The sequence below is a fragment of the Triturus cristatus genome, chromosome 1_1, assembly GCF_964204655.1.
Source record: "Triturus cristatus chromosome 1_1, aTriCri1.1, whole genome shotgun sequence".
Taxonomy (NCBI): domain Eukaryota; kingdom Metazoa; phylum Chordata; class Amphibia; order Caudata; family Salamandridae; genus Triturus; species Triturus cristatus.
In genome coordinates this window covers 360,728,483-360,749,559 of record NC_140579.1, presented here as the reverse complement: position 1 = coordinate 360,749,559, position 21,077 = coordinate 360,728,483, and the positions used below count along the sequence as shown (strand labels likewise).

Sequence of the window (21,077 nt, the reverse complement as noted above, 5' to 3'; positions counted from 1 at the left end):
AATGAGAAAGAAAAGCAGTAATCCGTGTTTTAGCACAGATTCTAGCATTCTTAAGAAACTCACCTCTGTAGGAAGTTATCACAGTCTGCTGAGCAAGATCCCAAACCTTAACACTGTGAGGAAGCAGACAAGCAAACAGTTTAAATCTATTCATGGCAAACAGAGGCATACAGAACCATGCAAACTTATTTTAAATGGAAGCACACCTGAAGTCTTTACTGCCACTCACTGCCTGTGCACCAGTGCCAAGCACACTCAATGTAGTGACAATGTCATCATGCTCATATCTGCAGAATGTATTCACTATTAGGGTCTCATCCTCATCTAGCTCCCACAGCTCTACAGCACCTGTAGGACAAACATAACAAGGATTGAACATAAAAATCTGTTAGCACTTCTACTGAGCTAATCAATAGATCCTTGCATCTTCATTAAGTCATAAGACTCAGGAGTTCTGAACTCACCTAGTGGAAATTTTACAGTGGTGTCAAAGGTGAATAACTCCACCTTCTACACAAGCGACTCAAGCCACATGAATATGCATCTAAGGATAACGATTTTTCTCTATATTGAAGTGTTGAGAAAAGACCAAAGACCTACGATAGGAAATAGAACTTCTGTTCTTGAACATTAGTTGGCAAACGTCTTTTACGATAAAGCTTATTCTATAAACTAAGATGCCATTTGGGGGAAAGGAATAAAAGAGGTAGGGAGACATTGATTTTATTAAAAAAAAAAATTTGCTCCGTTTTTCCCTGCAAAGCCTAAGAAAATTCTAAACTCCTGTGCCGATCAACACTGGATTTTTTTCTACCAGGTCAATGTGTTTGCAGCTATTATGGACCAGTCCTTAAAAAGTCTCCAATGCACCTAACACACATTGGAACATTGCTGCATCATCATGGGAGAAAACACTCTCTCTTTAATCAATCATCACCAATACAGTAACATGTCAAATTCTTCTAGCTAAGTCCTCATCAGTAAAAGGTAGAAAATACTGCAAACGCCATAGAGTTGACATTAGTCTTCATATTAACCAGCACTGGTGCCAAAACACTCAGAGGAAAACAAAAATTAATGTGATCTTGTCTTTTAAAATCACTTTACTGCATCAGGTTGCATTTGGTGCGTGGCACCCAGACAGTACATGGCAAACTTGTTGCTAACTATGGAGCAATAGGAAATCTCTCCTAAAGTAGCTTGCCACCACTCTTGCCAAAAGCACAAAGTGAAGAATCCTTGACATCAGAGGAACCATGAAGGCCCGTTTCATGACTTGAACAAAAATATTTGACTTTTATAAAGAAACTGTCTCCCTCTCAAACTGAGAAACACTTTCTCAGCTTTAACACCCATGCTATCAAATCCCAAACATTTTGCCTTTGCTCTTCGTACTCCTAGTGCCAAAGTCACTTTAGAAGCTTTCAGCATCACCTGGTGCTGTAAACAAATATGTATTAAGAATACAAATATGAGCACGTTTTTCATTAAACAGTCTGCTATGGAAAGGAAACATTGCTTACAGTTTATTCATCACCACTTCACTGGCAGATATGCAAATAGTCACAGAGGAATACAAACTCTTGACTCATTGCTTCTAAACTGAATCTTAGAATTTCAATTTAAATGCACTGCCAGTAAAAATGGGCCTTTTGTAGGTCACAGGTGGACTCTAAAAAATTCAGCAATCAAACGCATCTTGTTTGATGCATGCCAGTGTTTTGAAACATGCATTCGCAAAGCCAATAGCTGTGGCTTATAAGTACAATTGCCTCGAGCCACCAATGAGTTTAAGCACTCAATGTCATCACATTAGCATTCTGTCACACATACTTGTACTAATACATCCACCCATTGACTCATTCTTGCATTTACCCACTTACTCATTCACAGTAAAACAAACACAAACTAAACAAGCATATGGGCGATACATTTAAAGAATAAAAGTATAAAATAAACATGCTGGCACCAAAAATTGGCAGGCATTTACCAGCAGTACAAAAATAAAACTAGACATAGCAGAGGGTAGCCATCTTGGAATGGAATTGCACATAGTGTACCATTTTAAACTTCCATCTTAGCTACAACTGTAGAAGCAATATTTTGGCCATGTACGAGCTATACATCCCAGTTGCCCGCTCAGTAAACATCGCACCAGGCGGCCGTCTCTGAATGCTAAAGTGTATAGACTGAATCATTGTTGCAATGATCCAATGTAGCCAACATAATGCTTTTAATGGGCATCTTAGAACGGTAAACAATCATACACTATGGACAATACCATTCAAAGTTGGCCGTCCAGTTTAGAAATGGGATGATGCTCACTGATGAAGAAATTAGTAGCACGCGAGCGGTCCAGAGAGACTGCAAGGAGCTGCAGGGTGCCAAAACAAATGAGAGGTGGGACTGTTCAAGGAACAATAGAGAACTAAAGGATTGGCCACCACCCCAGACATTGACATGCAGTCATTTTCAGACAGATGTGCAAACATGATCAGGCAAAATCCTATATGTGGTCAAGGGGAGAAGCAGAATATGAATAACAATTCAGACAGAAGAGGGTTTTCCCAAAGACCCTTTGTGAATGAAAATGTATGTATGGAGATCATCTTTTTTCAATAAAAGGGCCTGGCAGACTAAACCTTCCAGGCCTTCCCAAAATGGTCTAGCAAGGATTATCAGGTGCAAATCTTCACCCACAGGGTAACTCACATAATGTAACCAACACCAAAATCCTTGCCTCCTACAGTAACTAGCGAGATTCAGTTTAACAATATGTCTGTCTACAGGCATTAACAGTGTACAAGCCACAATTAAAGGCTTATTGGTTTGAACATCTGCGTAACACAATGAATTAGTTAAGCCTACTGCCATGACTTTTCATACTATACAGAATCAATTCATAAACTGAACCCATCAGTATTAAAAAGGTTGATCATAAAATAAACTCTGGTATGTTCAGAGTGAGATATAAAATCGATCATAAACAGAGCTTTGTTGAAACCAAAACCCTGACATAATAAAAGCCCTAACATAATCTGAGAGGGTTATCTGGGCTCTAATTTAAGGAGAACGCCATCCTAATTTGTCACCTTAAAGTTTGCCACCAAAAGGGCCATGGGGAATTTAAAACAGGACAATTACTTTTTGTTTTTTAAGCATTCAATGCTTTAGGCAATAAGATATTTTAGAAGACTTCACAACCCTTGGAGGACAACCCTTTTGAAAATTCTAGATGGTTCATTTTGGAGCCAAGATAGTTGTATCAATCTGTACAGCAAGCCATGCATTTGTATTTATGCAAAATTGCGAGAAAATATTAACTACTAGAAAGCAATAATAGGAGTACTAAATGAAATGGCGCTCTAGGAGATACCATTTTTAAGTACAGTTTACATACCTGAATCAGAGGCGACGAGGATGCCTTTTTCAGACACCCAAGTGACGTCTGCCACCCCAGCTTCAGTTTGAACCCCAGCAGAGCAGAAGCCTTCATTTGGAGCCTGGGATGGGTCCTTAAATATCCAAATGGAACCACCCCAGCAACGGCCATTCAGACCAGAGGCACTCAGAAGCAATGTCCCATCTACAAGAAGAGGTGTAGGTGTAATTAGTCTTTATACAAACAATGCCACATTTACACACACAAGCCAAATTCAAGGGCAATACCCTGCAGTGTTAATTACTTTACCTTATTGCGGAAAACATGGTGAGGAACTTGATAAACTTAGATGGCTTAGCATTTTGACCACTGGCATTTTGTCAATGGTAAATCTTGCCTAAATTAGAGTGCCAAGGTAAACTCATATTCCCGTAAAGCTGCAGAAAGGGTAAAACGTGCGTTAGGTAACCCAACTGTCACAATATTCCTGCACTGCTGCTTTTCTGATGCCTATAAATGAGGGTTCATAAATCATGATTGAACATACACAGTGCAGGTCTGAGCAAGGAGTGCAACATGAATCACCCGTTCCAGACATCAATCAACAACATTGAAATATTACAACAAACTGCATGAATAAACAAGGAGGATCTGCTGGCATAGGCCTCTATGATGCCAGATATACAGGGAGACCAGGTGCCTGCATCCCAGGAAGCCCCGGATGGGGAAGCCTCCCGAAGCAGAGAATAAGTGTGCAAAGCTGCCTAGGACATAAATAGGGTTTAACACAGATATACCTCTGATCTGTGTATGTGATCATATAATTTGATGTGGACTGACCAAGAAAGGTACAGAGGTATGTTGTATTTTGTTAATTCGAAAACGAGCATGTGGGAATCAAAGCTGTATGTTATGTTATAAATGTATACAGCGCACGAATATCAAACAGTGCCTTGGCGCTAGCAATCAAGAAGCGAGCTGGAGCACTGTTCAACAAACAGCCAGGTCTTAATGGCTTTCCTGAAACATGTCAAGGAGGGAAGATTTTGGATGGTGATAGGGAGGGTGTTCCAGAGCTTCAAGCCTCCACCACAAAACTTCCACCGCCCCAGTTTGATGTATAAAAAAAAAAAAATAAACAACATAAATTTTTTTTTTAAATCACCGAGAAAGTATCAATTTTGCCCCTTGTGATCGGAGGCATCTGTTTGGAGAGTACCAGTACAGTGACCGCTTCAGGAACTGAGGACCGGTACCGTGTAGTGCCTTATATGTAATGCACAGGGTCTTGAACTTAATAAGACTTTTGACTGGTAGCCAATGCAGACTCTGAAGGTGCTTTCCCATTGACTGAAATTTGGGAATCCCTAGGAGGAGCCTTGCCGCTGCATTTTGGATCATCTGAAGCCTATGAAGTTGCTTCATGGGTATACCGAGATATAACCCATTGCAATAATCCTGTTTGGAAAGGACTAAAGATGTAACTACAATTTTCCTGCTTTCTGTTGCAATCAAAGGTAGGATTTTCTTAATCGGTTTGAGTATAAAGAAGCTGGATGATGAAACGGCCTTCACGTGAGCTTCGAAGTCCAGTACCTCATTTATCATCACACCCAGATTTTTGGCTTTAGAGACCGGGATCGGTGCTGTTCCCAGGTCATCTGGCCACCAAATCTGAGACCAGGAAGGGGAGTAGTTACCGAACAGTATTACCTCGGTCTTCCCCGAGTTCAACTTAAGGCAGTGTGATCTCATCCATGAGTTGACTGCTATCATACCGTCCCTAAATCTTTGTTCTGGCGGTTGGGTGTTTTTACAGATGGATACGACGATTTGGGTGTCATCCGCGTAGGATGTTAGTGCCATCCCGAAGGATCTTATTAATACCGCCAGTTCAGATACGTGTATGTGTGTGTGTATATATATATATATATATATATATTAATTAAAGAGCGTAGGACTCAAAGAGGAACTCTTTGGTACTCCACACTGGAGCATGAAGGATGGAGAGGTGTAGTTGCCCAGGGCAACTGATTGTATCCTATCGGCTAAAAAAGAGGAGACCAGTGCGTGCCAGTGCCTTTTCAGAATTGCTAAGAGAGTTCAGATGGTTAAGCAGTGTCTTATGGTCTACCGTGTCGAAGGCCGCCGACAGGTCAAGCAGGACGAGAGCTGCAGCACCCCCTGCATCCAGTGCTGCTCTGATTTCATCGGTGGCCTTTATTAGGGCTGTTTCGATGTTATGTTCTGCTCTGAATCCAAACTGGGACTCATCTAGCAAGTTATTGTCATGTAAATATGCTATGAGCTGGTTATTCATAACTTTTTCTACCAACTTACCTGGAAATGGAAGACGAGAGATGGGCCTATAGTTGCCTGGGTCAAGTGCATCAAGGTTAGATTTTTTCAGCAGGGGCGAAATCGAGGCCTCTTCCAAATAGAGGGAAAAACACTTTCTGTGAACATGGAGTTAAAAATGGAGGTTAAACTTGAGCCTAAGGTCTATGGGGCTTGTTTAAATATCAAAGGAGGGAAAGGATCATGGGGAGAGCCTGATTTTGTTTTTAAAAATATGGGTAGTTATCTTATCCACTATGAATTCTGAGAAGGTGGGGGGCACTCGGGTGTTGTGGACTTATGGTATTAGGAGTACCCGATTTTACCCTATTATCAAGAGTGGTGAACATTAGCTCCACTTTGCTTTGAAGTGCTGTGCTAGTGAGTTACAGAATTTGAGAATAATCATTCCCCTTTCTTTCGGGGGGAGTGGACAATTTAGTCTCCACCGGAAAGAGCTCTTTGGAGGAGTGTTCTGCCTTCTTAATTTAATTAGAGAAGTAGGAGCCCTTTTCCGACCAGATCAGATTATTATTATTATTATTTTTTTTATATATATATATATATATATATATAATCGGCTAATAGGATTTTGTACTTTACAAGTTCATGTTCATCATAGTTTATTCTCCAACATCTCTCCTGTCTTCTTCACTCCTGTTTTTCGATCTGAAGGTGTCCGAAAACCAGGGGGCTGACGGAGTTATCCTACTGCACGAAGATTTTTTAAGGAGGGCCATCTTATTGGCCGTCAATGTGAGCCATTGATTGAAATGAATCGAGGCGTGTTCTGCTTTTTGAGGTGGTTATGTTTATAAGCGTGAGAGATGGAAATTGAGCTGGTTGTTGTTTACCTGTTTCCAATTACGGTATGATCTAGTTGACGGATTGGATAGGCTTGGTTGGCCCTTAAATAAGTTATCAAGCTCAAAGATGGCACCATAATCAGTCCAGATCAGTGGTAAAATCTCCTTAATCTCGAATGAGTCATAGTTAGTAAATTTTCCATCCAAGATGGCCTGATGTGTAGGGCCCTTGACCCTCTGGCTTAGACCTGCCAAAGTCATGGTGTCAAGTAAGGAGATAGTGCTTGAGTCCATGACAGCATCAACATGAAAATTTAAATCACCCAATATGATAAAGTTGTTCTCTAAGGCACAGGTTTCAAGAAGTGTATTAAGGAAGGAGAGGAACATATTTTTAGTCCTAGGGGAGCGGTATAATAGCAGTCCCTTGAATGAGAGATGGTTGACTATTTTAAAACTGACAGATAAGGCTTCGCAGTCTGGAGTGGAAATGGTCTCAAAGGAGGCTGAATACGGGTCTTGATAAATTATAGCAAGACCACCCCCTTTTTGTGTGCTTCCTATCATGTCTAAATACTGTATAGCCCGAAGGCACAGCAATACAGAAATCAGGACCTGGTGCCTGATCGCCCCAAGTTTCAGGGATGAAGAGCAAGTCTAGGCCCTGGGCATCTATAAACTCAGCAATGTCAGATTTATGTTTGGGCAGAGATCGTGCATTAAAGAGTGCTCCTCGAGGTATTAGCTTGGACTTAGTGGTGATTTTCATGCAAGGCCTATTGTTAGAGTGATGTTTACGTGGAGTTAGGCTATGATTCAACAGAAAGCCGCAATTGGCACATTTTAACTGCCTTTTTATGGACAGTTTGTCCAAGATAAGGCATGTGCATTTTCCAGTAACAGTAGTGGAGAATGGTTTAAAGTCTGCAGATCTCTGCTTGTATAGAATAGGCGGTCAGTCTGATAGCTGAGACGACAGCCAGAATCTCTGGCGCTGGGCGCGGTCCGGGCGCAAACGGGCTTGCCTTTGGTGCACCAGTGGCGCGCCCACTGCACGTCCGGCGCTACATGCTGGTTAAGTAGTGGAGCTTGCAAAAACTGGCGCGTCACCGTGCCGGAAGTGGGTGCAACCAAGGGGGAGGGGAGGGGGGGGGGGGGAACGATTGAAGAGGAGCTGCGTCCCACCGCTCAATCGGCAGGAAACTGCTGCGGCGGACCGAGGAGACAAAGGAAAGTGCAAAGTGCAAGTCAGCCGTTGAAAGCTAAAACAGGTATCTGTAGCCCCTAACTTGCAAGCTAAAACTGTGCAGTTCAATAAAATACCTTGAATTCAATAATGCTTTTAAAATTCGTATATGCTAAGCGGTTGATCTAGAGTATTTTTTTTTTTTTTTTATAAAGGTCCCTCAACGTGCTATAACAGGCTTCTAGTGTGCTGCGCGTCCGGCGCAACATGCTGGTTAATTAGTGGAGCATGCAACCACAAGCGCATCACCCTGCAGGAAGTGGGTGCAATCAGTGGTAGGCGCTGCATCCCTCCGCTCAATCGGCAGGCAGCTGCCGCGGCAGACCAAGGACGCAACCTCAGTTGTAAATGGTAAATGCTGTAAGAATCGCTCAGATGCAATGCGGTTACCAAAAATGCCAATAAAACTTTAAGAAAAAATAAATTAATTTGCATGAATAAACATGGTAATGTGTGAAGAAGTGACTTAATGATCTGTTTATGTAAATGTGAAACTTTTTGCTGAATGGTACTGGGCTGAATGTCCATTATGATTTGCTAAATCAAAAAAGGGGAAGGCAGAGGGATATGCTAGGTCCACCCTCCTATGTCACATGTAGTAAAACAAAACCTGAAATCTCAGATAGAGAACCTAGCAGGAGATAATCGCTCAGATGCAGGCGAAAAATCTAGCTGAGAAACGAAAAATGTCCTTTCTTGAGTCCCCTCACTCACCAGGGTTTCCCCACGGTGACATGCTTCATCATAGAGGCCATCTCAACCCGCTGCGGGTTGGGGCGTGCTATGACTTGCGGAAATACGTAGGTGCACTGTTTTTTGAAACTATGTGTGGTGTAGTCGTGTGTGTGGAGTGAGTTTAAAAATATCTAACTACTGGGCTTAACATTTATTCTTGCTCCTAGTTGATATATTAACAAGCATTGGCATTGCCGATGAGTCTCGCTTTTGGGACCTTATAAGTATTTAGTTTTGCAGCACAATATCCTTGGTGCAGCAACATCAGCTGTTGCATGGCTAAACCTTGTACCTTATAAGTGTTTAGCCAAGCAACAGTTGATGTTGTTGCACCAAGGATATTGTGCTGCATAACTAAATACTTATAAGGTCCCAAAAGCGAGACTCATCGGCAATGCCAATGCTTGTTTAGAACTGTTTCATTGTTTTGCAATATGGAAAGGCGGTGCCACACTAAAATGAACAGGAACCCCCTTTGTATCCTAGAGCCATAAAAAACGCATAAAAGACTAGAGCGTGCACATAAAGCAAGGCGATGTTGAAACCGCTGCCACCACCTCCGTCCTCCAAGAGATCGCGATCTGCCGCAGCCCATTCATGCAAATAGACGCTTGGAATTGTTTTGACCAATTTGAGACTCGGTCGAAGCAGGCCACAGCGCGGTGTTTAAACTGAGCGAACTTAAACTGCACATGCGCACTTTGTCAGGCTGAACCAAGGAGCGTTCATTGTAAAAGGAGAAGAGAAAGGAATTCAAAACCGGAAAAGGATGGATATGTGGGTTCCACTGGTGTTGCCTCCCAGCCATACCTTTGTTCAGTTTTATCCTGGCGCCAAAATAGAAGGGCTTTAAGTCAAAGCAGCTCCTTTAAAAACTAGGCGTGAGCAGGCAGGAGAGTGGTGTGGGGAACGAGAAGGGGTGGTGGGGGTGCGAGGGGGAGGGCAGCCCATTCATGCAAATAGACGCTTGGAATTGTTTTGACCAATTTGAGACTCGGTCGAAGCAGGCCACAGCGCGGTGTTTAAACTGAGCGAACTTAAACTGCACATGCGCACTTTGTCAGGCTGAACCAAGGAGCGTTCATTGTAAAAGGAGAAGAGAAAGGAATTCAAAACCGGAAAAGGATGGATATGTGGGTTCCACTGGTGTTGCCTCCCAGCCATACCTTTGTTCAGTTTTATCCTGGCGCCAAAATAGAAGGGCTTTAAGTCAAAGCAGCTCCTTTAAAAACTAGGCGTGAGCAGGCAGGAGAGTGGTGTGGGGAACGAGAAGGGGTGGTGGGGGTGCGAGGGGGAGGGCAGGGGAAGGAGCAGGAGCAGGGGAAGATGGGGGAGAGAGGAAGGGAAATGTATTGGTACGTAGGAGGGGGAGAATGGGGGAGGGGAAGAGAAGGCCGAGGAGAGTGGAAGTGGGGAGAGAGGGTCAGAAAATGAGCTGAGAGGACGGGGGCAGAGGAGAGAAGGGAGTGTGTATGGGGATTGGGTAGTGGTGAAATTGGTGTGATCCTGCAGGCACTTCTAGCAGCTGCGTCTCGCGGGTCACAGGGGGCGGGTCCCTGGTGATGGGCACAGAGGGCGCCAAGCCTCTCAAGTGATGCCTTATTTCCACGGATGAAGGCAGCCATTATTATCCCGAGGGCATCAGCCATGCCTCCCTGGCCCCTGCGACGGGTGTTTGTCATCTCAGAATGGTAAACGAATAATAAAGTTTTTTTTAAATGGCACCGCCACCTTAGAATGCATTTACTTAAAGCACAAGAAAATGCATTCAAAGATGATTGTAGCAGATTTATTAGGAAAATCCATTTCCACCAGATAACTGCTGCATTGCATATTGAGGATCTAAGTGAAACAAGACACCGACAAACTCTTCTGTGCAGTAAGGGAGGGGGAGGAGCGGGTTGTGAGAAGTTGGCCTGGCATATGCTGGTCACTAGTTATAGTGGCCACCTTGCACCAGTCCAATTCGACTCTTATGGTAGATAGGTTTAAGACAACCTTTTAAAGAAAGCTATCCTAGTGGTAAGTCTCTGAGGAATGTAAAGCAGCTTGTTTTACCTTATAATCTCTTGAATTACCAAATGAAAAGGACACCACACAGGTATATATATCAAATATATATGTATTTATTTCTAGATACACTCTACTAATCTCTTTATGAGATTAGAACCCAGATACACATTCAAATGTCAACAGTTCTCAATAAATTAAGCACAAATGTGGCTGGAGCCCTAGGGGCGTACCAGACCATATACTAAGAAAATGGTTTAACAAAGTCGACTTGCAAAATGACAAAGCCTAGGACCTTGGGAATCGCTGGGGCTTCACTACTGCAGTGTTAGCAGGTAAGTAACAAGCCCACGGGAGACGCGTGCAGTGTTTAAACACAGCCGCGGGTTTCCTATAGGTTACAATGGAGCAAGTCGCGGTTTGTATTTTAAAGTTTTAGGGCACTTCGAAGAAGTCAACAAGCAAGCCACTTACAGGGTAAGTATTTCGAGGGCCAACACACACTTGGGCAATGGAGTGCACGAGTTACCTCACCCAGGGAAGCCGGGTGCATAGGTGTCTTTTGATGTCGGGTCGCGATGCTGTTTTCAATGGAGACCAATGAAGACTTGCTGCTTGTGACGACTGAAGAGGTGTCCGCTGGAATCCGAAGGTGGATTGAAGATGAAGAGGACCTGAAAATTGAGGGGACAGTGTTCAAAGTCACTTGCCAGTGACCGGTGGCCAGCAAGATGGATGACCACAGATGTTGCGTCGCTTCAGGCCGTCAATGGTGATTTGTCTCTTCGCTCACGAGGTCCAGGAGGGATCGACGTTGACCAGCAGCTGGATTCGGAGTGTCCCACGACGTCTGCAGCTGAGGACGGTGTCGGCAACCGGATTGGAGCCAACAAGCCTTGGCAACTGCAAGTCTTGTGTGGACTGAAGATAGTCGGTGATGCAGACCAGCAAGGTCTGATGGACTTACCCAGCGAGGGTAAGTGAGGGCAGGCCCGGAGCAACCAGGAGAGCCCTTGAAGTCGGTTAGAAAGTCTTGGGGGAGTCACTAGCCAACAGGCAAGTAACCGCGAAGACGCCTTCACAGGAAAAGTTTCACAGGAGCCCACGGTCACTCAGGACGGGGTAGGCCGCTGATTTTTGGAACAAGACCTGCTAGGGACTTGGGCCACAAATGGTCCAAAGCACAAGTTCGTAGAACGTTGTTTAGGGTTTGCACTCGAAATCAGTGCACGGTTCCCAGGTATTGCTGTTCCTCGTCACTCGTGGGGTCCAGATGCCACAGCTTCGTTGGGGACTCAAAATGGCCATCGAGAGGTCAGGAAATCCGCTTCTGGGGACGCAGGGACTTCGGACTCCGGCGGGAGCGGTGAAGTTTGCAACCGTTGATTGAAGTTATAGGTGCCTGCCAAGCAGGGGAGTCACTCCTTGACTCCAAGGGAGATTCTTCAGTCTTCCAGAGATAGTGGAACGTCGAAGGGCCAGGATTCTTCTTGGTAGAGCGTCGTCCAGGGTAATCTGAATTGCATTGGCAATGCTTGCTATTTTATAGTGAAGATAGGGGAGGGACTAGCTCTATGATCACTCCTCTAGGAGGGTCAGGGTAGTGGGTGGTTAGACCCACTTCCCTTTGTCCAGTTACACTGGCATATGCACAGAGGAGCCTACTGCTCCCCCAGTGCAGGACTTCAAAGCACTCTAAGAGTGCACCCCACCCAGCTCCAATACACTAAATCCTGTCTGGGAGGTGGGGACACCTCCCTGTGACAGGATGCCTTTTGTTGGGCTTCCTCAGCGAGTTTCGGTCAGCAGCAGGAGGGCAGCCCAGTGTCTGAGCTGGTGGCATCCATTTTGTGATGCCAGGGCTCTAGAAGATTTCTACCGTGTAGTACAGTGGGTACATGTCGTCCCCTCTAGAAGGGTGGGATCATACTCCCACACCAGTTACTGGTGTGGGGGTATGATTCCAAGTTGTTTGACACCAAACACGACATGTTTTGACGCAGTCATTCCAAAGTTAGCATTTACCGCACTTAAGAGTATATGGTTTAACCGCATCCACAAACAGCAGCAGAGAATAGACTCTGCCAGCTGCAGAGGGGTCTTGCTCATGCAGAAGCACCCCCTCACATAGTAAACCAAGCACCCTGCCCTCAGGATTGATAGGGCCTGCAATAGGGGTGACTGATAGGTTTATATGTGTGTGTATGGTGAGATATAGGAACCTATACCTCAGTGAGGAGTGCTAACACTACCTCACACAGGCTGCAGTAGCAGGCCTGTGGTGTCAGATTGAGAATGCTTCCCAGGGGTGGCATAATACATGCTGCAGCCCCTGGTAGGCCTGTGAAGTACCAATGCCCTAGGTACCTAAGGTACCATACACTAGGGGCTCATAAGGTACCACAGTATCCAATCACTAGTGCATCTAATATGCACACCAATCATTTAAGGGAGTAAGCAGATAGGCTGGGGTCCTGGATAGCAGGATCCCAGCCAGACTAGTCAAAAACCATTCAAACACCAGGAAAAAAGTGGGGGCAACCATCTAGTCAGATTCCACCTTCCTACAGGGGTGATAGAGGGGAAGGAAAGCCGGCCATGAGAGGAAAGGAATGCTAGAAACCAGGATAGCAGCTGTGCGCGTGCACGACATCGCAAACGCAAGCTGGAGGCCTGAAAAAAGGCACTAGGTTAGCACTTCCAAAACCCGCTTACTATAACTCTCGCCAGAGCAGCGCTATAAGCGCTGGCTCAGGCGAGACCTAAAAAGGGGGTGAGTCTCTAGGGGGCCTGGGTACAATGAGTCAGGTGTCCCTAGTGAACGTCAACATGTTTCGAGCTTCCCCTAAGCTCTTCTTCAGGACAGGCACAGGCACAGGGTCCAGCCTTGTGCCTACCACTCCTTAAGTGACCTAAATTAGGGATAGAGAATCGTGCTGCAACTAATAAGCATGTGCGGTTAATACATACGATTTCCTAACGTAGTATCTCTAATTGATCAAGTAGAGGGGGGGGGGGTTCTAGCCTGTTGGTATAGGCGCGTCATCATTGTGGTGTCTTACAGGTGAAATAGGGTAACTCGGTCCTTGACTTGTTCATGTTTCTTACCTAAGGAGCTGAACTTGTCTGTCGCTGCGTAATTTGAATACCCAACGTTGCTCCTTCTCGAGGAGTCTATGTTCAAGATTGTCACTGCTTTTAATATGTTCCAGTACCACCCATTTGATGTCATTGGGGCTGTGTTGTTGCTCAATAAAGTATGATGTCATTTTTGTCATTGCCCACTTGCACCTGATGTTACTCAGGTGTTCTACAATCCTTATGCTTACTTTTCTGGTCGTCATTCCTACATAGTGCAGATTGCTTGTGCAGGTGATCATGTATACAACTCCTGATGTGTTGCAGTTGGTGAAGTTCCGAATTTCCCAGGTCATACCATTGTTGAAATATACCTTTTTTGTGGCCGTGGTCAGGTGGCAGGGGATTATATACACATGACGGGGCCACATGGACCACGGGCATGTGTATATAATCTCCTGTAAATATTGCCCAGTGGCAGTTGGCACGGTGTATATTGTGCGATTAACATCTAATGTGTTTTATGATAATACAAAGGCAATTTTTTATATAACCTTGTGTGGAGTTCCTTTTGTGGTGTGCCTAGTGTGTTGCTGCTGTGTGTGTGTTGCGCAAACGCTTTACACATTATCTCCGGGATAAGCCGGACTGCTCGTGCCAAGCTATCAAGGGAGTGAGCAGGGGTTATCGTCGGCGTGTAACTCCCTTGCCCTGACTAGAGTGGTGGTCTCTGCTTGGCTGTGTTTTCCCTCCACAATGCTGGCTCCGCCCCCTGTGGTGTGTCTGATCACGGAGCCCCCACCTCACAAAGAGGAAAAGGAGCTGGGTAAACAGAGTGCTCCAAATCCCCCCCTGAATCAGTTGCATCTGGTTTTCCCCCCAGCCGTATGCTTTTAGACAAAGGAAAATGTCCTATAAAAGAAGGGGCTGTGACCACATGAAAATGTTGAAATGTTGTGCTTGTGCTGTTCTTGATTTGAGGGGGGGGGAGGGGGGGGAGGAGGGGGGGGGAACCTGTTGTTGCTGGGCTCCAGGAGGAACCGCCACTAGGGACTGCCTCCCTGTGTTCTGGCCTGCCCGAGCCCAGCCTTTGCCCCCTAGATTCTTGGACTTCAGCGCCTGTGAGAGCTTTGCTTTCATTTTGAAAAGCGCTATATTTTTAGTACTGGAGCCCCAGGGAAGGGGACTCCAATCCTGCCAGAAAAGGAAGAGGCTTGTGTGATCTGCAGCGCTGTGCTGCGTTAAGATTTAGGGAATCCCGACGTGGGAATTCCCTCGCATTGCTGGCTTCTGAGCGGGAGCCCAGCCCGCATTTTGTGATTGCTGGCGGGTGCCCACCCCGCTTATGAGCTTGTTTTTGGCAGCGGGTGCCCACCCCGCTCTTATACCATTGAAAAACCAAAGTGGGAGCCCACCCCACCGGTTCGTGCCCCCCCCTGCGTGAAGCCACCGCCGAGAACACAGAGGATCCACAAAGGGGCCGCCGCGCTGCCCGCGGCAACCCGGAAACCAGGCGGAGCTACCCGTTTGTGGGCGGGGCGATCTGCAAGCAGCAGGAAGCTTGGAGTCCGGAAGGAGGACGGGAGCCTACCCCGCCTCCTCAAGCTGAGAAAAGAAGTCCCGGGACCCAGGAGGGGGCCTCGGTGAAGCAGGAGAGGTGCTGCATCCCGAGACCCAAGCGGGAGCCCACCCCGTGCTGGGACGTGCACTGGAGCCAGTCAGGAGCCTTGCGTGCTCCACATCCAAGTCCCGGGTCCCAGGAGGGGGCGCGGGTGAAGAGGCGGCCGGAGGGAAGCCCGCAGCCGGTGAAGAAAAGAGGCAGACACGGTGCTAGATGTGAGGCAGGGCTCCCGTATCAGTGAGGGAAGCCCCGTGTGCCACACAGAGATAACCGGACGTGAGGAGAAGACGCTGGAGTCTGGAACCACCTCAGTGAGTGGGGCTGGCTCTAAACGTATTTCAGGTGCAGGGATTGGCACCAGAGGAGCCCAGTGACGTGGGGCTCCCCGAGGCACCGTGGTGCCCGGGCTCATTTTCTCTACAGCTGCCCCGCCGGACAGTGGGCAGCTGCAACGGTTGGCTAATCTTGGAACTCCCCAAGCAGTACAGTGAGTGCCAGGACTGTTGGGGCATTCCCACAGCTGCCCTGCGAAGCACAGGCAGCTGCAACGTTTGGGGCACATTTATTTTGTTAGAGTCCCAGTGGAGGACAGAGGGTGCCAGTGCCCATCTTTGTGATTTCACAGCTGCCCAGCAAGTAGTGGGCAGCTGCCACGTTTAGGCGGTGGAGTTATTCGTTAACAGCAGATAGAGACCGTTTATTCTAATCAACCAAACCAAAAGACAGCTATTGTGCAGGCTCCGTGTTCGCCCAACACACGCATTGATTGTTACGCCAAGTCTGTTTATGCAAACAAGACTGACATTAATTACCGGCTTCCATTTGAGTCGTCCGTCATAGGGCACCCAGCCTGGGCGCCCTGTGAGTAATTTCTTTCACATTAAGCACGGTGACACGAGATATTCACAATATTCGAAACGCTTGCCGACTAGGGGCCAGATGTATCAAAGGGTTTTACCCATTCTGTGTCTATGGGAAAATGTGTTCATACATATGGCCCCAAGTGTTCCCACATTAGATTGTCCTGAAGAGACCCTTTATTTCAGACAGGGTCGAAACGCCGTTGACGAGACAGGTGAATCAAAAATATTTTTTGACACTTGAATTGAACAAGTGTTATTGATTATTCTATCTTTTCTTTTGATCGCCTTTGTAATGACAAATTGAAACCGTTGTACGTTATAATTTTTTGCTGTAATTTTTTCTTGGGTTTAGTCACTGGTTTCATTGGGACACCTTTCTCTTCTTCCTCTCTTTTTTTATAAAATGTGTATTGAGATTGTTTTTTCTTTTTTTTATTAAGACTTATTTGTATATTGTGAAATTGGTTTTGCATTTTTCAAAGTGCTCGTTTATTGTAAATACATATATAAAAATTGTTTTTCTACCTACTGTCTGATGTGTGAGGCTAACTTCTCTTTCTGACGTTATATTTAGCCCTTGTATTTATTGTGACTTTTTACAAAAATCACATTATTGAGCATTAATCCACATGAGCCATTGTTTCCGTTTATAATCTTTCACCCAGGCTCCTTGTGAGTAGGGTTTCCTTGTTTCTAGGTTAGAACGTTTAGGCCAGCATTCCTTGGGGGCATTTCTGAGTGAGGTAGGAGTGAGATGCACTCCTCTGTCCAGCGCAATTGAGCGCTTGTGTATTTGCAGCTAGGCCCTAACCATTTGAGCTCCAGTGGAAGGCCAGATTGGCCTGGGGACTGTTGGGTAATGTTAGGCACCGTGATTTATGCGTAATGTAAGGCCTAATGAGAAGTCTACTGCGTGATGTGATTTATGCTCACTGTTATTGCCTGAAGGTGGTACCTAGTGCGTAATGTGTTTATGCTAATGAGGTTTGGGGCCTTTTATGCCTAGTGTGATAATGCGGAGGTCATTATTGTGCCAGTAGTTACTGGTTGTGCTACACTTACTATTTGTGCTACAATTACTGGTTGTGCTCTACGTTGATGATAAATCTTACTTTGACTATTTCTACTAAGTGATGATTCTGACAGTGGTCCATGTGGCCCAGTCATGTGTATATAATCCCCTGTAAATATTGCCCAGTGCAAGTTGGCACAGTGTATATTGCGTGATTACCATCTAATGTGTTTTATGATAATACAAAGGCTATTTTTGATATAACCTTGTGTGGAGTAACTTTTGTGGTGTGCCTAGTGGGTTGCTGCTGTGTGTTTGTCTTGTGCAAACGCTTTACACATTGCCTCCGGGATAAGCCTGACTGCTCGTGCCAAGCTACCAAGGGGGTGAGCAGGGGTTATCGTCGGCGTGTAACTCCCTGGCCCCGACTACAGTGGTGGTCTCTGCCTGGCTTTGGCGCAAGCCTTAGCCAACCAGAGATACCATTTCTAACAGTGCCGTGTGGGTGAGGGGCCTAACCAGTGTAGAAGAGTGAGTGGGTTGAGGTGTGTAACCTGAAGGAAGTTTAAAACAGGTTTGGAAGTACCAAAGAAAACAATTTTAATCAATAGGTCTCCCAACCTGATTAAAAGAATCTTGGGAATCAATACGGTTCCAGAAGTCGTGTGTCAGCTCCGCCTGCAATTTTCATTGGCATGCATCGTTTGTCGTCAGTGATTATTCTGAGCATACTTCGTTGATTGTACCGGAGGGTTTTTAGTCACTCCTGGTTGCCACCCTGTCCTCTTTAGGCCACGCCTTCCGGGAATGGATCTTTTACTGACGGCTTTACACGCTGTCCTTTAAAAGACAGTAAGCTCCAGCCATTACATCAGATCCTCTTTATTACCCTGTTCTGCCTGATCCCTTCCCCCGTGCTAATCACAGGCATAACGGGATCAGCATCAGAGTTGTCAGATTGTGCTATATCGCGCACAAATGGGTGGTCTTTTTCCCATTTGTGCGGGACAAAACTCACCTGCCGCGTAACAGATTTTTGGGCTGATTTGTGCCCTGTGTGCAATTTTACCACATGTGGTGGCGCCTTGATGTGTCTAGTTGCAAAGTGCCCTCAATATACACACTGCACTCGGAGGCGGAGTTCAGCTGGCTGCTTTCCTCGGTCTGTCTGCCTGCCTTAGGCAGGCTCAAGCCCTCCTCTTTCCCAGACCAGCCACCTTCCAGATCACAAACTATGAGGCAGCAGCAGCTCATCACAAGCACACATACAATAATGACATAAGTAGTTACATTAAGGCGCAAGGACACGTCATGCGCCTTAATGTACCTACTTGTGTTATTTTTGGCACCATCCCCCAGTGGTGCTTGGTGACAGGGCCGTCATTCTCATTCAGTGAGTGAAAACGCTGCAAATGAGGGCCCTGTTTTAGAGAGGCGGCTTCTAAAGGTGAATGGATCCTGGGAGCAGGAGGCTTAAGGTCGTAGGCTGGTGTCTAGAATTCTACATCTGTAAACAGGTACCTAATATGACCGTAGAATGATACTGGTTTGATGACTTTGGCTTACATGGACTGGGTTCAGGAAAGAGGATTTCTAGAGCTTGAAAATAACTTGAATTTCTAGACGCTGACAAATTCCCAGTTCCAGTGGCTAGTTTCTTTGAATAATTTTGACCAATTCCTTTTTATATGCAGTTGTTTCTCAGACAGTCCCCTAGGTGATCAGGCTCATAAAGTTCCTTTCAACATGGCATCACCTTCTAGGAGGCAGCTAAGGCACTATGACACCCAGAGGGCTTGGAGCAAATACATCAAGAAGGCGCGCTACTCTCAGGAAAAAGGTCTAAATAGCCTCTGGGCCCCAGTTCAGAAAGTTGACTCACCCTGTTAAAACATGAGATGGAGTCAACTATGTAAGGCAGAGCCGAAGCAATCTTTTTCACAAGTCCCTGGCACTTTGTCCGGAAATCTACCTGCGGACTGAAAATGTTAGCAGGAGGGACACGGCAGGGCGCCGGTCCAGTCGACTGCACTTCGCTGCAGGTAAAAAAATCTTTCGGTGCACGTGCCTGCATTTTGTAATGGAATGCATTCTTCCTCCGTGTGAACAGTTCTTCTCAGCCACTAAAGGGGTCGCCTAAGATCTTGGGATACAGGTCATGAAACGTACCTGCATTTACTCAGTTCGCCTTCTCGGCATCGTTTCCACCCAATGGAGAGCAGTCTGCCACCACTGTCCCCTTGCCCCAGCCATGTTTCACTTCATCCTCTCATGAACTTTTTTTTTTTTTTTTTTTTTAATAGTAACAGTCGAAGGGGTTTTTCACCCTTTCACATGTAGAGCTCTTATAGGAAACCCTTATTAATGGAACAAATAATATTAAACAGCAAGCATTTGTAATGCAATAGATTTTATGCAATCAGCATTTTTTTATTGCAGGTTTTTTTTTTTTTTTTTTTTTTTTTAAACACAAACAAAAGGCACTGGCATTTACAATGCCAAGAGCTCAAAATCTCGCGAATGCGAGACCTATTGCATTGCAAATGCTTGCTTAAACATGTAATTGCTGTTTATAATAGTATAGATTGCTCTCAGAGTACACGACTGATGCCTAAATGATGTGTTAGCATTCGTGCAGCTTTATGTGTACACTGTACTTAACTTTTTCCAATAAACCAATTAGGTATAGCCTTCATCACTGGCTTGCCCCATCTGGCGCAGTCATAAAATCACATCTAAGTGTACGGTGTACTATAAACTAAAGTACAAAGCCTTGGCTTAGAATGAAACACTTCTAGACGTAACGATAGGTGAAATGTACTACAGACACATGAAGATAATAGACGGGGGGGATCTATGCTCTTTAGCGCTTACAATGCAACATAATTATTTTTAAGGAGGATTGCCACTCAATTTTATTTTATAAAAATTGTCTTCCCACGACCCAACATTATAGGTAAATAATTACAATGATCAATAGTCAAAAGATGCCCTCAAATAATGAACGGCAAAACAATGTCGTCCAGTACACAAACAGCAATGCGAATATGCAGATTTCAGACAGCTGCCACCGTGTTTCATACTGTGTTCAAGATCGTACAGCTTATGTGGCTGGAGTTTAGTGGTGCAATGTCCAGAGTTGTGCAGTCATTTCCAAGTCTTTCCTTTTTCAGAGATAAGGGCCACACTATAGGGGTACACCAAGAATAGAATAGGTTTCCCCACTTCAAAATCGTGCTTGATTCTGGTCTGTCTAAATAGATTCCTGATAGTAGTTTCTAAATGTTTTCAGTTTTGCTTCTATCAGTTTCCACTATACTAATTCCTCTTTGAAACTATGCAACATGACTCTTTGAATCCGATGTGCTTCATACCGGACCCAATCAGCAAAACGTTCATTTGAATTTACTTTGTTCTGCTTTAGTATACTACATAATATAATACTTGTACTTCTCTCTACTTTATGATTTAACTTTCTATACTTAAATCATGAACTTTCTTTACTGCACTTTTGTACTCACTTGTATTGTAAAGTGCTCTGGCGCGGAGCTGAGAAGTGCTATATAAGAAACCACAAATAAATACTAACAGCATTCACTGACTGAGATATCCTTGTTATAATAACAAGAAGATACTTATGCCCGCCTCAAAGGCATTTTACTTTACTTTCTTATTACAGGTGCAATCTAACCATCAGAATGCCCCTGAAATAAGACAATCTCATCACTATTCGCTTCTAATAACTTATTAGGAGTGAGAAATAATGTCAGGGAGACACTTTCTATGTGCAGTGCTAGGAAAAGACTTTCCTTCTCCACGTCACTTTATGTGATCTCACCCACAGGAGAGACCGGTCACCTTGCAGAAATGGCTACTGTGAGAAGTTGGCCTGGCATATGCTGGTCACTAGTTATAGTGGCCACCTTGCACCAGTCCAATTCGACTCTTATGGTAGATAGTTTAAGACAACCTTTTAAAGAAAGCTAT

The 21,077-nt window shown here is 45.1% G+C and overlaps 1 protein-coding gene across 3 annotated transcripts in view; it reads right to left on the bottom strand.

Annotated features, from left to right (window-relative positions):
• WDR77 (WD repeat domain 77) overlaps window positions 1–21,077 on the bottom strand; it is an 89,773-nt gene that overhangs the window by 43,559 nt on the left and 25,137 nt on the right. For all 3 annotated transcript variants that reach the window (XM_085630823.1, XM_085630657.1, XM_085630738.1), the window contains exons 2-4: window positions 3,401–3,586; window positions 207–348; window positions 64–113 (exon numbers count right to left, since the gene is read on the bottom strand). In XM_085630823.1, the coding sequence (XP_085486949.1) occupies window positions 64–113; window positions 207–348; window positions 3,401–3,586 (378 nt within the window). The remainder of the gene's footprint in view (window positions 1–63; window positions 114–206; window positions 349–3,400; window positions 3,587–21,077) is intronic.